This window comes from Triplophysa dalaica, chromosome 13, assembly GCF_015846415.1.
Source record: "Triplophysa dalaica isolate WHDGS20190420 chromosome 13, ASM1584641v1, whole genome shotgun sequence".
Lineage (NCBI taxonomy): Eukaryota > Metazoa > Chordata > Actinopteri > Cypriniformes > Nemacheilidae > Triplophysa > Triplophysa dalaica.
In genome coordinates this window covers 12,758,722-12,776,708 of record NC_079554.1, presented here as the reverse complement: position 1 = coordinate 12,776,708, position 17,987 = coordinate 12,758,722, and the positions used below count along the sequence as shown (strand labels likewise).

The following is a 17,987-nucleotide window of genomic DNA, read 5'->3' as shown; positions in this document are numbered from 1 at the left end:
AACTTCCCTAAACTCACAAACTCCTAATGACAAGGCTGCATTTGCATGTAAAAACAAGAGGTGGGGGGTTGTTGACCATTACTTACTTACCCCCTCATCTTAACAAACATCCACCCCTCCTCCATCTTCATAGAAAGCCCAGCTATCACACCACTGTGATTTCAGATGGCATCCGACCCCACCCCTTCCAAACGCTCATCTACGGTTCCACACATTAGCAGCCACAACAGACGCGCCATCGAATTCCTAGGCTCGAGTTTCCCCGGTCAGAGCCACCATTGAGACTAAAGCAAATGTAGGGCGACTGGTGCCTTCGACAAGCCCTTGGCCCGTTTTGTCTCTCTTGGACCCGTGAACAAATACAGCCCCTCATAAACAGAGTCTCCCTGTCTCCAGCTGTGTAAGGCAACTGGAACATGTCTTTTTGCATAAGAATGTATGTCCTTCAGACCATTACAACAGTGTAAGCAGAAACCCCTGGGAGCAAATCCAGCGGGAGATGTCTGTAAAGTATAGTAACAGTGAATAAAGAGCATAATACTCAGAGAAATACTTTAAGGGATTAAATTATTCTTGTTTTGCTAATTAGTTTGGATATCATAAAGAATGACTCATTTCAGTCACTCTACATGGCCTCCCACAATGCTTCCCATATTACAACCAGAATTTTTTCATGGTAGTTTAGGTTCCAGGACAGACAATAGTATGGGGCCCCCACCCATTTTAGCCAAAGCAGGAAAAACTGGGGGCCCATTGTGAGACAAAGAGAACAACACAATACAGTCTTCCTAAGCTGAAGTTTAGGATTTGGTTTGGTTTGCGGGGGGATGGTTTGCTGTATTGCAGGGGGAAGGGGATACCATTGCATCTTAGTACCACACAGTTTTGTGGAATTAGTTTGGTGCTTCACTAAATTTAAAGTAGACATTAACCCTTTGGTGTTTCTTTTTTTATTACTCACCCAATGTTAGCAGGTGTAGTGAGGCGACAGAATTCTTAGTTTTTTCTTAGCCATAAAAATGTATGTATAAATTCTAGACAGATGTTTACTTTATCCCATTACATGCAATCGTTTTCCTGTTTTTCTTGTAAATGAGCTTTTTTATAACATTTTTGGGTCGTTTTTTTAAAATTACATGAATATCTGTTAAAAAATAACAGACAAATTATGGAGTTTTCTACAGTGTATATGGATATTATTTGTAGTTTATTTTATCATTTAAAAGGTGCAATTCTTTATTTGTTCAAAAAACCTTGAAAAAATAGGATAGTGTTTATCTTGAATAAATACAAATGTCTGAAGTTGAAAAACACTTAATTGCATTAATTGCATAAAAAACTGGGTTTAGATCAACAGAAATTTCTCCAATATTATATATCACGCTGTAAATATAAAACATTCTTTTGTTTTATTGTAATATTTTTCTTAAGGAAGCCCTTCCCCACACCAGCATGAAACAATAATCATCGACAAAAGTCATTTTAGAACTGCTGCACCTTTATCTCACCATGTGTCATAGAAGAATGTAGGAAGTCAAGTAATGGGATATCCATGCATTAAATATGCTTGGAATTTGTTTTTAAAGTCACTGGGTGGGTTTACAGACCCAATAGCAAGCAGTGCCAGATGTGAACAGTCCTTTGCTAGGTTGGATGTCAAAAGGAAACTGGGCCTCCAGGAGGCCCACACTACTGCTAACCAGACTCCTCTTTCATAGGCCTACACCCTCATATCCAGCCCTCTTCTGTCAAAACAGAAATAGACGAGGAAGTTAAGACATTTTGAATTTGTGTGTGTGTTTGTTTATCCCACCTGTTATTGTTAGGTGTAGCATTTGGTTTGGTAACTCTAGAACTGGTGCATAAACTAGCTTAATAATAACAATTATTAATGGGATAAGACAACACATCTGCAAATATTTGTGCAATTTTTTAAGAAATCAGGTCAATGTCTTTGGCAGTGTAGCCTGCATAACAGTGAAGCTTACTACATGGAAAAATCCCGTTGTAGCATTGATGTTGAATGTTGTCATCATCAGCTTATATTTTTGGTTGCTGCTCACAGGAAAATGTCCGGCATATGTAAACTTCATATTGAATTTCCAGCATATGCTTGATTAAATCTCTATGGGGGTGAACATATTTTTGCACGTAGCGGTGTGGCTCTGATTTCTCGAAATGCCTCAACCCTCCATCTTGAATTAATTATACCACTAGATCATGTCTATTGCTTTTATAACTCAGATTTGTTTTTTGCACTCAACTATTGGTAGTCCACAGTTGCTAGGCTGTTATAGACATGTTTGCTTCATACTATTTAATAAACGTGAATAAAAATGATAATAAAATGACATTTTTTGATTATATAATTAGACATTATCTAATTACCTAAAACTTTAAGTAAATTTTACTTAAACCTCTATGTTTTTTTCTTTGCAGTTGGCCAGACGGAGAGCATCTCCCAAAAAGAGGACTGTGCTGATACAATTGAGGTACATCCGGAAGAGGCTGCCCCACAAGTTAATGGAGAGAAAGGAGACGATTCTGCAAATGCAGATGAAATTACAACCACAGAAGAGAAGACTGTAGAGGAAAAACAAGAGGAGGCAAATGAAGTTGGCTTCAAGAAGATCTTCCGTTTTGTTGGCTTTAAGTTCACACTGAAGAAGGACAAGAGTGAGAAGACTGAGCCTGTGCAACTACTTACAGTGAAGGAAGCAGAAGATGGTGCACAAGATGCATCTTCTGAAGAAAATAAAGAGGAACCTACAACAGAGGAAGCTACAACAGAAGAAGCTATATCTGTGGTAGAGAAATCACCAGCAGCAACAGAGAAAGAACAAGAGAAAACCGATGTAGATGTGACTGATAAGGTGGAGGAAACAACAGAAGAACCTGAAGCTGATGTGCCAGAAGCTAAAAAAAACGGTGATGAGGTGCCAGAGAAATCTGCCGAAGAAGAGGAGGCAAAGTCAGACAAAGAGCCTGAGCCAGAAGTACAAACTGAATCATCCACGAGTCCACTCTCTCAAGAGACACAGAGTCCCTTTAGGAGATTTTTCACTCATGGAATCTTCTCTAACCTACGCAAGAAGACAAGCTTCAAGAAGTCCAAAGATGAAGAGCAGGTCAAGGAAAAGTCTGTAGAGGAGGACATTAAGGAAACGGAGGAGAAACCAGAAGGTGCTATTGACAGTACTGAGAAGGTGGAGGTTGATGCAGAGAAAGGACCGGCTGAGGCAGAGCAGATAGGGAAGCCAACAGAAACAGAAGCTGAAACAAAAGATGACACGGCTGAAGTTCAGTCTGGTGACATAGAGGAGCATAAGGATCTTAAGGTAGAGGCTGAGCCTGCAAGTGAAACTGTGGCTCAAACTGAGACTGCTGAAGCTCCCGCTGCCGAAACAGCTGATGATGCGCACCCCACCGAAGATGCCGAACCAACAAATGACAAGCCAGATGTCTCTGAAGAGGTGATCACAGAGGCTGAAATCTTATCCTCTCAGGAGAAAGCAAAACCACAGGGAAGCCCGCTTAAGAAGCTGTTTACAGGAGCTGGTCTGAAAAAGCTGTCATCCAAAAAACAAAAGAGTAAGAAAGAAGCTGAGTCAAAGCAAGCAGAATCGGGTGAACAAGCTGTTGAGCAAATCCAGTCCCCAGAAACCCAAAAACCTGACAGTGGAGCATCATCTCCAGAAGAATCTGTTGAGCATGTTGTAGGAGAGGTCCGCCAAGCTGAAGCGGCCCAAGCCATGGAGCCTGAGGGAGAACCAGTTACATCTGACAGTGAGAAGAAGAAGGAGGGAATTTTACCCTGGTCATCTTTCAAAAAGCTAGTCACTCCAAAAAAACGTGTCAAACGGCCCTCTGAGAGCGAAGATGAGGCAACCACAGACAAACCCAAATCTTCTACCTTATCTTCAACTGAGAGTGCCAACGCCGTCACTGATGAAAAAAACGATGAGCCTAAACCCTCTGAAGAAGTGGCACCTGAGCCCGAAGAAGAAACACAAGCAGAATCTAATGTTGAAGAAAAACCTGAAATGACTGAACAGGTTCCAGATGAGCCAAGAAGAAAAATGGACACCTCTGTGTCTTGGGAAGCTCTTATTTGTGTGGGGTCATCTAAAAAAAGAGCCAGGAAGACATCGGATTCGGATGACGAAGAACCTAAGAATGAGGAAGAAGTGCAGCAGTCTGGAGAGGAGCAGGCAAAGATCACAGAGTCACCTATTGTGAGTTCTGGTGAAGCTGATCATGAAAATTTAGCATCTTCACCCGAACCAGAGGAAGAGCTTGTTTCTACATGGGAGTCCTTCAAGAGGCTTGTGACTCACAGAAAGAAAACTAAATCAGAAGACAAATCCGATGAAGCCTCAGCCCCAGAGCAGACCACCTCCGACAGTGAAATCCCCAAAGAAGAATCCTCGTTCTCTTTGAAGAAACTGATTCCACGCAGAAAGAAGAAATCTGGCAAACAAAAACAGGCCTCGTCTGATGTTGGCTCTGCAGAGGATGACTCTGACACTCCAGCTGTAGTTCCTCTGTCTGAATATGAAAATGACACTTCTGCAGAAGTTGCAGAGAAGCCAGAGGAGGTGAAGCAGGAAACTGCGCCGGTGACTCAGGTAAAGGACTCAACTGAAGACAGATCACCATCATGGATCTCAACGGCTGTGGAAAATCTTGAAGATGAGGCAGATGTAAAGCAACTGAGTGACATACCTGAAGAAGCAGACACGGCTGCCACACCCAAATCACCTGATAACACAATTGCAGAGGACATTGTTGAGCTCACGTCAGAAGCTGTTACCTGCCTTGAACAAGTAGAGGAGACGGAAATGGTTTCAGCTGTTTCACGTGTCACAGCATCACCAGTAACATCAGGTGAGACGACTCCTGTCCCAGGTGATAGTGTGGAGACCAAGACTGATGTAGTACTTCAGGAAGCTGTGGAGACGATCACTGTTACCACATGTGCCATAACCGTCACCGCGACTGAGGAACAAAAGAAAAACGCAGTTGTCATCACTGATGCTCTTCCCATCGAGTCAGCGACCAAGGAAGAAAAAACAGTCTTAGTTGCGCATAAGAAAACTGAGGCAACAGCCCTTTGCACCGGCCTTCACACTAAAGAAATAGGAGTTGTGAAAGAGGAGAGCATCTCGAAGACTTCAGTAGAGTCTGTCACAGTTGTTAGCCAGGCCGTAGTCACAGAGATTTCAGTTGAAGACACAACAGAGAAGCTTGAAAAGGCCACTGCTGCTAAAGAAGAGGTTTACGAGGCTGAGGTGAGCGAAGTTAAGCCAGACCTCAAAGATGCTCTTTTGGAAAATGCTGTTGAGGAAAAAGTCCAGTTTGAAGAGGTTAAAGAGACACCTGAAGCAGAGACTGTGACTGACCTTCAAGAAGTAGCAGCAGTCAAGTTAGCAGTCATGACTGCGGTACAACAGGAACCAGAAGTTCTTGAAGAGCCAGTAGTGGCTGAACAACTCCCCAAAGTTGAGGCTGAAGGTCCTGTTGAACCAACTGTTGAAGAATCAATCTGTGCCAAAACTGCAGAGGTTACTGTAGTTGCTATTGCTAAAGATGAAAAGATGCAAGTACTGGAGGATGTTGAAGAGTCAGCTGCCAAAATAGAGGTAGCACCTATTGAGGAAGTATCTGTGGCTGTAACAGAGGAGGTCATGGCAATCCTTCCAGATGTACCTACCGCTGAAATTGCTAAGTCTCAAGATGCTTCCATTCCTATTGTGGCTCCTGCCGAAGATTTTGCAGTCATCAAAGAGACCGTATGTGTTTTAAGCTCAACATCTGAAACAACAGAAACCCACACAGCAGTACTGGGACATGAAGCTACTATGCAAAAAGTTCCCCTTGTTGTTCCCACCGGTGACCACAACATTCAGGTTATAGTGAATGACGTTGATGCTGTATCTGCTCAAGAAGTCATTGAGAGTAACATCGAAGTGGCTTCAACCAAAGTTACTGTTGTGGTTGAGGAAACGTGTGAGGCTGTGTTAGAAGATGCTGAAGCGATGCAGGCAAACCAAGTAATAGAAGCAGAGATCATTGTGAAACAGAGTAGTGTTATTGTACAGGAGATCATTCAGAATGTTGTTGAGAACTTTGTTGAAACTCATGAGGATGAAACAAGTGTTGAGAAAGTAGAAAGTCTGGAAACAACCCCTGAGAAACCAAATACATCCGAGACCACCACCAAAGATGATGACAAACAAACTCGTATTGTCATTGAGAAACCTACTAAAACAAACAAAGAAGCTGTCGAGGTTGCTGAAACCCGCCCTGTTTCTCTCGCAGGTGAAATCCCAGTTGAAAAAGAAGAGGTTGCTGCAGTCTCTGTGACAGATGTGCAACAAGAAACAGAGGTAACAAAAAGTGAAGTTGAACTTAAGCAAGTTGAAAAGAAGACAGACACAGAAAGTGAAGATGGAAAAGGTCAAGTTGAAGCCACAGAGACATCAGTAGAGGAGAAGCTTTTGAGTGCAGAAACACCTGCAAAAGTAGAGATTACATCTGAGCAGTGTCAAGTGGTAAAGGAGGTACCGATTGAATCCACACAGGAGTTTAACGTTGGTGTCGTATACACAATAAATGCAGTTGACGAACATGTTCAAGACACAAACAAGACAGAAGACAAGTCAAAGGGTCAGGAATCAGCAGAAGACATGCTTCACAAAGACTTAGAAGAGCCTCAAACACAAGACACTAAAAAGCAGGAAGAGTCCAGAAATGAAGATGCTAAAAACGTAGTGGCCAAACAGGAGATTGCTGCTGAGAAGACAACAAATGCCATCGTAGTGGAGGAGTTGGAGAATGACATTGAGTCTGTCTCCACAGAGGTTGCCACGGTGTCATGATCAGGTTAGCCTTTATTTAAAATTGTAACATATATTTTTCTTGTTTTTTCTGCTTTAAACTGAAAACAAAAAGAAATACAATATTTATAACCAAATATTTTTTTACCATTATAAACTGAAAACAAAAGTATTTTATAAATACATTTGACATTTGATTATCAATAAATAAATACAATGTCATATCACATAATATATATATAAAGTTTAAATATATAATTAAATATATAAATCAAATATATATTTGAAATACACCATCAAAAAATATTTAGGTTTTGTACAAAGCATTAAGCACTTCTTTTTCCACATTCCTTAGTCGAGGAACCAAAGTACCAAAGTTTGGTGCCTTTTAGGTTTATTAGAGGTGGATTTGCATTCGGTGAGATGAAAAAGCTTTTGTGTGATGTACCAGTAACCAAGGGACCTTCGATATCAAAGCAGGAATGCCGCAGCCTGACCCTTCGCTTTGTATGCTGGGTCTTAAAGGGAAGCCGTGTGAAGAGAGATGAACTTGTGCTGAAAGACAGAGTATAATTCTCCCGGGCCCGCCCGCTCCCTAATGCACAACCTCTCTTTATTCTCTTCCCTTCATCAAAGCCGAATTGGATATTTATTACTTAAATACAATGCTTAGAAGTGTTGTTACGAAATGGTTTATTGAATCAGTTGAAAATCATAGTGGTTGAAAGATTATTCACCTTCAAAATGAAAATCTGTCTTCATTTACTGTTGTCATTTCAAACCTGTATGACTTTCTTTCTTCTGCAGAACACAAACGAAGATATTATGAAGAATGCTGTTAAAAACCCCTCATTCATTTGCATTGATTTAAATAGATGGGAATTGTGCCGTTCCGTTACCAACATTTTTCAAAATATCTCCTTTTGTGTTCTGCAGAAGAAAGAAAGTCATACAGGTTGTGTATTTGTCATACAAGTGATACAAATAACCGGTATCCATAATCAGACAAAGCTCCACATTTACTTCTCAGTACAACATATTAACTTTCTCTGTACGGTGTGAAATGTGAAACGGGCCATGAAAAGCGACCAAATAAAGAAAGAAGAGGGAGAAGAGAGCTGGGCGTGTCTGCTAAATGTTTGATGAGTGCTAATGCAGCACTGCAGCACAGCAGAGACAGGTGAAATATAGCATCACAGCATGAGCTTTGGTGCAGAAAACTCTCTCACATCCCCCCTGTGCCTTGGTGACTTGTGCTGAGTCATAAAAACAGTGAGATGGAGGCTGGAGGCACAGTAAAGATGAAGTCCAGATGGAAAGCGCTGTTTGTGCGCTGATGAGTGAAGCACTAGTGAATATACTGTAGGATGTGGAAAGTAGTCGGTCATGGTTATAGATTACCGATCTGAGAGAAGAACAATTTTTTTTATCTTTGTGGAATAAGTGCAAAGCATTACAGAAGGCATTTATACATTAATAATATGTGATGGTTTTTAATGTGTTATGTATGTTTTTAATGCAGTTCTGGTTTACTGTGTCTCATGGCCACTCTCCTTTATTTGTCTTTCAGTCTGCACGCAAGAAGCTGTCATATGACTGGGAATTATGAGCTTTCCGGAAACAGGACGTGAGAGGCTGCCATGGAGGACATTAAGCGATATTGCTCTGTCCCAGAGCTCCCAGAGACGAAGGCCAATCTCTCTCTCTTTTCATCCATCCATTCTTCTATCCCTCGTTTCAGTTTCCCCATCACTCTTAACATATGTCATATCATTGAGGTCTCTCTGGACTCAAGGGATGACCCCCACACACCATCCCCATTTTCCTTTATTTAGTTAAATCGCGTCAGATCTGTGAATTTTGAACATTTGTGTTTTTATTAGTCGTTCAACAGTCCTGTTGAATAGAGAGTATATGTGTGTGTGTGGATCTTGTATGAGTATGCGTATGGAGTAGGAGGGTTTTTATTTTTTTGTATATTGTATTTATATCTAAAATATTCTCTCAACCCTCTCAAACGCATTCTAACACCCTAAACCCATTGATAAATGATGTCTTGCTGGTGTCCAATATTATTTAGATGAGTAATTCTAACAAACATGGTACAGATGCGGTATAGCAAATAACAAAGTGCAGTGACTGTAGGAGTCAGAATCAGATTCACACACACAGTGATGTCCAGCCATAACTGTTTTCATTCTCACTGTAGATAAACCACTTCATACTGTGAAACGTTGTGTCTGTTGATCATGTACAATCACAATGCGTGACATTCAATATTTTACAGCTCTGTTGTTCTGGTACCCTGTGAAATAGCTGAATATGTTGATAAACACCTGCATGAGTAGGGATTGTTTAGTAAGGACTTGTTGTCCACAGCATATGTCTGCACTTCACTGTTTGTAGGCCTTAGTTTTATCTCCTAATATTGTGAGGTAGTTGTGCATAAGACTATAGGCTAAGACTGGGGAATTGTATTGAAACCATCTATTGGTGACTTTCCAAGACTGGTATTATAGTAACACATGATTTTAATTCACAAACAAGTTATGAATATTTTTTGCATTCCTCTTTAACAAGTACTGTTGTTCCTTTGAAATGCGTAGTAGATGCCTTAGTGTCAGTCTCTTTGAAATAAGTAACATCATATCCATATACTGTATTCTTGCAGAGACCATGATGTCCATGGCTAGCATTTCAAAAAATTATATTTAATGAAGATCAAAGGAAGTTGAACGATGAAGATTGAAACTGTAAACATATGTTGAAATATGATGAAAAAAACATTTGTAGGTCGACCTACGTAGAGGATGCATGATATTCTCAGTTCAACAGAAATCGAGCTCTGCTACTGTCACGCCTTGAATGAAAAGCCAACTCACATTTCTTTCTTAGCTTTTTATAATACAGTCTACTGTGAAGCTCTTTAACATTTGTACAAATTGTATACCTATGTACCCTATGTCATATTGAAATATTAACAAATAACCAATGGAAGCTTTAAGGAATGTTGTATACTAGTAGCATGAATCTCACGTACTCTTTTTGTATTCTTCAAGCTGTTCATAGTATGGATACAAAATCATGTCTATATTTCCTTCAAATAAAGTTAGCGTAAAGTGTTCAGACTGTTAGTTTCTTTTCACAAATGTTTGTTTGTGCAAAAAAATGGCAGATTATAATATAAATATATAATTCTAATAATATAATTTTATAATATACACAAGAAGTACAGTAAATATAGTATTTGTTTGGTTAAAAAACATTTGAGTAGTAGTACCATATAAAAACAATAGTGCCATCTTGTGGAACACAAAGCCACATCATTGATTTTCAACCATAAAAATTCTGGAATCATTTTCCAAGCCAAGATACTTGACCTCGTGGTTGGTTATAACATTCATAACAATATGATGTAAAATATGTGCGTTTCTCTTTATTAACGCAACATTAAATAATAATGATAAAGAAAAACCCACTCCTCAAAAAACATAAGAATTTATTGTTCATTATTCACAATGAAAATGCAAAGAACGTTTTTTTTCCAGAGACAACCTTCTTTCATGTCCCTGAGGAGAGCGAGATCACAGTATGCTTGCCATGGCTCTGGGTTTTGTGCGCGTGAAGGAGGGTGGAGGGGTTACCCTTTTTCCACTCCCTACAACTGCCTCAAAGAGCAACAACTTGCATATGTACAAATCATAAAAAACTGAAACAAAGTCACATAAGGAAGCATGACATTACACTTATGATCCAACATAAGAACAGGAGGCCTTGGCCAAATATATTTTAGTCACAATAAAAACTGTTGCAACAAATGATTTTAAATTCCTGAAAATTGATTAGTTATTCAGTAGTAACTTAACTCACAGTGCCCTATAAAATATATTTCTAGATCTTTACAATTTAAAACATGGAAAAAAATATTTAGCACTGAATGCATGTAGCCCTGGTATAAAATGATACAAGTTTCCTGATATAGCACAAGTATATTAAAGTAGTCAGGGTTCTTTTATAGATATCAGTGCTGAGCATGACCTCACTGTCCGTGTCAATACAATAAACGAATGCCATTAACACACGGCCAGGAAAATGCAGAGAAATCAAATATACATACACTTGTGCTACACTAAAACGAATAGGCCTTATATTCTAGAATAAATGCAATTAATAATGTACAACATTTGCGATTATAAAATTATTTGTAAATACAACACTGAATATAAAATTAGAAAAGTTATACAAAACTCAAAAATGAAGAATTGAAGAGCATATTCAAGCGAATAATTAGATGGCAAAAAGTTCAAATAAAATTGGCAAAAATGAAAGAAGTATGTCCAGTCAAGCAATGTTATGTACACCTGTGTAGGATTGGCCACAGTGTTCACTAACTTGGACACAGTAACAGCTTCAAGGAGTATGTTCATATAACACACAGCACGACTGTAAACATGTTTAACCACAGTGAAAACAGAATCAGGTTGGCGATAAACTGATCACTGCAATTTATAAAAAAATGTTTTACAGTCAGAATGTTTATCATCAACATGGTCACAAAAAGAAAATTTTGAAAATGGCAAATGTGAAAATACAAAAATAGATAATAAAGCAAATACATTGTGGTCACTAACTGGTAATTCTTAAAATAAACTCCAATATAAATGATTTGAAATGTGATCTAGCACTGCTTTAAGGAAGGTTATTTGCACGAACACATTGCTTTTGCAAAAGCACATAAAAGAGTTAAAAAAGAAGTGTCAGAAAAACTTTTTTGAACTTTAAAATGATATGCTGGAGTTGCTGAAAGATTAAGATTACTTTGATCCTCGACCTCAGAACACAAGCAATAAATGCAAATTTCAGGCTATTCTGATATAAAATTTGTGAAACTGGTCCAACTGGTTGAGGTAGTGAAGGATACTTGTTCTTTAAACCAAGGCCCACACTTAGCTGCACAAAATAAATCACTTAATGGCATATTCAGATTTTATCTTGTTTGAAGAGGCCATTTCAAAAGGGAGATATCACTTTATTTTCAACCTGGGGGTTCAATCAGAATACTAAAAATAAACGTAAAACTTTTGAATATTAAGTTGAATTACCGAAGCTAGTTTTTGTCTTATCTGCACTCACTGACAATTTGGATGCCAACAGTTCACAACATCCTTTTCCTGTAGTCAGTTAGACAGAGGAAGAAATTTAACCACAAGCGCAAACTGTGCGAATGACCCAAGTAAACAAATAAAATCTCGAAAAAAATGAAGTTAGAAGTCCTGTAAAATAATAAAATATTAAAAATATAACAAGCTAATTTATGAGCATCAGTTCTGGCTTAAAAATGCATCACACCGAAAATACAAGGACTTTTCAGTAGAAGGATTCCCTGAAAAAATATAACACAAATTTCCGCACTGATAGCTTAACTTGATCATAACTTACCCACAAACAAATGCAATACATTAACAAACAATACTAAGAAGTGGATGAATTTGAACTATTCCGCAAAAACTTCCTCAGTTTTGATAGACGTTACCAACGGCCCACCGCTGGACGAATCCGAGCCTTCATCTTTGGCCAGGTTGTCACTATTCATCCCAGTGACTCCCATTCCTATAGCTGCCCCACCTGCGAGGGCCCCCTGGTTGAAACACAGGTGTTTGATAACCTCATTGGGACTAGAGAAGGTCATTTCGCATATATTGCATTTGTAAGGTCTCCCCGACGAGCCAAGAAACAGTGCCTCCATCTGGCTGGAGTCATCTGCTGCGCACAGCTCCATGCTCTGCCTGTCCACCATGGTGTACGCCGGCTCCGAGCCCTGATTAATACAAACGTGCCGCGCAGCCTGGTTGGCCCGGCAGAAGCTCTTTCCGCAGGCGCTGCATCGGTACGGTTTGCCCGTGTGGATGTACATGTGCTCTCTCCAGTGGCTCTTCTGTATGAACTTGCGGCCACATGTGGAACACTCGTACTTCCTTCTCTTCACTTCCCGTTCCAAGTCTGTCACACCCTCGAGGTTGTCGATGTCGGCGATATCGGACGGAGGCGGCGTGTCCGCTTGGTGCTGAGCGGCATAAAGGCCAACAGCTATTGTCGTGGGGACGGACATGGCGGTTTCAGCATGCGGCGAGTCTTTCGAGTACAAATTCTGCTCGCTGTCACTGGCAATGTCCATGACGACAGGGGTGGCAGCGTTGGCTTCGCTACCTCTCACAACTTCTTCCACCTCCGGCATGGCAGCTCCTCCCATCGCCATGGGGGAAGATGCTCCGCCCGACTCAAACAGCAGGGGAAGCATTGGCTGAGTGTGCAAATGCAGGTGCTCTCGCAAGGCAGCCCGCTGGTTAAAGCGGCCCCCGCAAATGTGGCACGTGTAATGCTTCCTCATAGAGGAGGTTCTTCTCATGATGCTGGGCTTCACATGCAGAATCGTGTTGGCACTCGGAGAGCGTGATGGGGCCTCACCAGCAGATGTTTCCGTTTCGGTAGCCTCCCTCGCAAACATACTGGTGCTCGCAGATGCCTCCGCCTCGGTTTCTGACAGCGGGTGCCTGTGCTTGGATCCAGACCGCGTCAGCGAGGTAGCTTTATTTGTGGTAACGCACTTCCCATCAAGCAAACCACTGCTGTCCATGTCGAAAGGAGAAGACAGGCGCGTTCTCGCTGAAAGACGATTCGTGAGCGTGGCTTGCTGGTCTGATATTTGAATGCCGTAAAGAGAGGAAGAGAGTGGAAAGTTGATCTCGGGGTAAGCCTGGCTTGAATGGCTAGACAGGCTGGCCTCCTGAATGAGGGGGTAGGCGTGGAGAAACTTCACGCCCTGTTCCAGACGAGCCGGGTCAATAAGCTGTGTTGCCAGTTTGCCAGTATACATAAGATTTAGGAGGTAGCTGAAGATGTCTGGCTGGATGTCTGCGGGCTTCAAGCGAACACAGTCACTGCATGAGGAAACAAAGAAAGATTAAATATTTAACATTTAAAGTGTCGAAAATTAGGGCTGTCAAACGATCAATCGCAATAATTGGCATCCAGTATAAAAATTTGTGTTTAAATAATAAATGTTTGTGTACTGTGCATATTATTTAGTATTTATAAACACAAAAACACTAACGTATACATTTTATTTAGATTATTACATATATTTATATAGATATTTATATGCATTTATTTATATTTACCAATAATTGAAATGATATAAATATAAACATTTCTGTTTATTCATTTTATTTTTACATCTTTCTTAAACAAAAGCATGTATGTTTCTATAAATACAAATTTAATATGCACAGAACACAGACATAAACTGCTCAAAAAAATGAAGGGAACACTTAATCATCACAGTTTAACACCAAGTCAGTTCATCTTCAGGAATATCCATCCCGATAAGGAACCATAAGCATTTTTACTTGCTTTGGTCCAAATAAAAGTGACAACAGGTACACTGGAGAGGCAATAGGCAGGGCACCATCCTCAGAGAAGTCTCACAGACTTCCACGTGCTATGATGTATCAGGATGAAATCCTCAGATCTTTTGTCTGATCTTATGCTGGTGAAGTGCAGGGCCCTCCTGATGCATGACCTCATGTGACTGTAGGCAGTTTCTGGACTTCGCAGGCATTGATGCCATTGACTGACCCTCACGTTCCCCAGACCTAAATCAAATTGAGAACCTCTGGGATCTAGTGTATCGGAAGCTTTCAAGTAGTACTATAGACTGTCCAGGAGCTCACTTATGCTCTGATGAGAGACTGGGAGGAGATCCCACAGCACCCCACGTGCCATCTCATCAGGAGTATGAACAGACATTGTTGGGAGTTCATATGGGCACGGGGGGCCGTGCACGTTTCAGCCTAACATTATGAGTTACTGTGGTGAAATTCAAACAAGTTGATGAGACAGTATAATAGTGATTTTACTGTTACTCCTGCCCTGAATGTGTTTGTATTTATGGCTTTCATTGACACATTATTTTGCTCTCACAAATTATGCAAATTATAATATTGAAAAGTTTTAACCTGGGTACTCCGTTCATTGAGATCTAAAATAGTGTGACTTAGGTGTTCCTGTACCCTTCATTTTTTTGAGCAGTGTATATAATGTTAACACAATCTTTTATTCTGGATGTGACTATTCGTTTAACAGCCATAGTAAAAATGCTTTAAATGTGTGTTTATTACTTATACTTTATCACCTAATGTGATACCTATATGTGTCGTGCAGTCAAAAAACTGCATGAATTTATAACATATGTGACCCTGTCCGTAAAATCCAGGCTAAAGACTCATAATATAATTATGAGATAAAAAGCATCAAAGTTTGATTTCAGTTATTAATTTTTCCTATGACTTCAATCTTTGACATGCTCTTACTTAAGGCTAAAATACACTACAAGACTTTTGCTCAGATTTTTAGTCTGGACCTGTTGCAGAAAGTCTGTGCCACCCTGCAGATTTGATCAGTAAGTGTGTTTCTATCTGAAACTTTCAAAAAGTCTGCAAGTGTATGATGTCTAGTTTTAAAAAATCTGTTCAGATTTTAAGTCTTGTAGTGTATTCCAGCCATTAGTCAATATTAAACATATCCGGGTATATTTTCACAGAATGTTCTTCACGTTATGTTGGATCATTTTATGTAGAAAACCACTAAAATGACTTCAGCTTGGTTTTTTACAGGCATGGTCACTTGTTTTTCAAGTAATTTACACACAAAGACGTGCAGTTCGTAAAAACATTCAAATGCTTTCATACTGGGTGCGATCAATGTGTGAAGATTCGTACCTATCTTGGTGTATAAATAGCATTCTGAAGTAATTCGAGAATGCGGCCAGTACGGCCTTGTGTGCTTTGAAGAAGACGTCACCGATGGCGACCGTGCAGTCACACAGGAAGCCAAACTCCCTCTGCGCATTGAGTTGCTGCAGAAGGATAAGACCATGATTGGCCAGCTCCATACTTCCACCTACACAAAAAAGGGTCAGAGATGACAAAGATGACTTCCTGTATACTGAAGACCACAATGCACCACAAGAAAGAAAAACAGACTTGGAGAAAGAAGCCCCATAAGTTTGCACCTCAAGTCTTTAGACGTGAATATAATAAGCAATAAGAAATATTGTCTGTAAGTACATATGATCATAAACAAAAAATATATTCATTAGAGTGCACAGATATTGAGACTATCACATGATCTCAGTGTTGCAAACCTGACCACACAGCAGTCAGATGCAGCCGAGAGCCAAACATCTCAGGCAACCTGTGAACTTTGTTTAACTATTGAACATTGTTGTCAAAACTTGACTTGTGAGCTTATTAACCCCCATCTACACAACCAGCTCCGCAACCTCTGTTTCGTCCATTAACCTAAAGATCAACCACAGGCTTTGTGTCACATGACTGGCTCTTCAGACAGCATTCCTGAGGCCACTTCCACTCAGTCCCTAATGAGTTAAAAACGGATGTGTTCACAGTCTACAGACATAATGCTGGTAGCCTTTGACAACATGGGCGGTTATGTCAAATAACTGGGCGTGAAGATGACAAAAAAGCAATAAAAAAGATATAAAAGATGCATGTTAGTTTTCGTTTTATAGACAGATAACAAATGTTTCAAAAATATATTAAACAGCCATTGCAGTTCCTCATTCAGTGATAAAACATTTTGCAGTTCTCAATAATCCAAACCTACACCAACAGTTTTAACTTGCTCTCATTGTGGTGTTGTAAACTAGCCCCGCCCACTACGGAGACACGTGGAACGGACAGATCTCCCGCAGAGAGCGACCACTTCCGCAATCTGTTTTTCTTCGCAAATAGAAAATAAACCGTCAAAAACTGAAACGTAACTGATACGATCAACCCATAAACGTCCTGCCAAACCAGCACACGATCCAACGATCTTCTAATAAAGCAGAAACATTAAAACAATAACGGCAACGTAAATCCAGAATGGTGGAGGCTATCTGCTCGGCGAGAATCGAGTATAAACGGAGCTTCGTGAAACGGACACACACACTCCCGCACGCGGGGGGAAGGGGTGGTCACCGAATACATTTCCTCAAGTTAAAATCCCTAAAACAAACGATAAACATCGATATGTAAACACACACGTACCTTTCCTCCGTTTGATCGCGTGGAGTTGGCGAGTTGTCTGCTACCGGGGGACTTGTCCGTTGGGCACGCAGCTGCTCTGTTCCTCTCAAACGCAGCATTGGCGGCGATGGTCGTCGGTGTTTTCCGGTCGGGTTACGTTACAATCACATGACTGTCTAAAAGGGCTTAAAAACAGCGGTTGTAAAACCCACTTCCCTGGGACGCCGAAACAAACGGTCTGTGGCTGTAGAAGCCGCCAAATGAGTGAACTGATGAACGTAACGATGCGATTCGCAGACTGTGTTTTACGGTGCGGCGGAGACGAATGTTGAGCGATCATTCAGGAGTGATGAAATGTCTCGTTGGTGAACGTTACGCTTAAACGGATTGTGGTGGCGTTGGATAGCCGTAGGTCATCCGACCCACCCCCACACGAAGATAACGTATCGAGACAGATACATGCGACGGGAAATTTGCATTTCGGTTGACAGACTCGGCACTTTTACAGCCGAGAGTAACACGCACATGGGGGGAAAGAGTATAGTTTGATACGCGTAGTCACCCACGGGCTACAATAAACTTAATTAACAGTTTTGTTTTTTAAAATACAACATCATGATTTAAGTAATAATTGTATTCCCTGTTTAACAACTTGTTTTGTGGCACAACGCAATTTGCGTAAGTCTTAAAAAATCAGAATTTTGAAACTTATATTTTGACATATAAAAAATAAATTGGTATGTTTATACATAATAATACAAAACACTGAATGATGTTCTTATTGTAAAAGACGTTGATGCATTGCACTAGTAGCCTTATATATTATTTATTTATTTGTAAAATGTATTGCCTCTCGAAGGTCTTGAAAGGACCAAAAAAACAAATGCTTATTTTAAAGTGTGAATACAAATAAATATTGAAATGTGAGATAAATGGTATTGCATGACCACGTGTTCATAAATCATTTTTTGTTGAACTAATCTAATGTCAGTCATCTGGTGTCAGTGAGAACATTATATTTTAACCACCCGACACAACCGGACCTTGAGTTTTAATTGTT

The 17,987-nt window shown here is 40.2% G+C and overlaps 2 protein-coding genes across 3 annotated transcripts in view; one reads left to right on the top strand and one right to left on the bottom strand.

Moving 5' to 3' along the window:
* The window catches only part of akap12b (A kinase (PRKA) anchor protein 12b), a 35,060-nt gene extending 25,095 nt beyond the window's left edge, over positions 1-9,965 (top strand). For both annotated transcript variants that reach the window (XM_056764414.1, XM_056764415.1), the window contains 2 exons: positions 2,440-6,885; positions 8,410-9,965. In XM_056764414.1, coding sequence (XP_056620392.1) covers positions 2,440-6,881 — 4,442 coding nt within the window. In that variant the 3' untranslated portion in view covers positions 6,882-6,885; positions 8,410-9,965. The remainder of the gene's footprint in view (positions 1-2,439; positions 6,886-8,409) is intronic.
* A 356-nt stretch (positions 9,966-10,321) lies between these two features.
* zbtb2b (zinc finger and BTB domain containing 2b) lies at positions 10,322-17,503 on the bottom strand. The gene is made up of 3 exons (XM_056765134.1): positions 16,949-17,503; positions 15,617-15,797; positions 10,322-13,777 (listed from the first exon to the last, which is right to left on the bottom strand). The coding sequence occupies exons 2-3, from the start codon at positions 15,787-15,789 to the stop codon at positions 12,334-12,336; spliced, it is 1,617 nt and encodes a 538-aa protein (XP_056621112.1). The 5' UTR covers positions 15,790-15,797; positions 16,949-17,503; the 3' UTR covers positions 10,322-12,333.
* Positions 17,504-17,987: the final 484 nt, after the last annotated feature.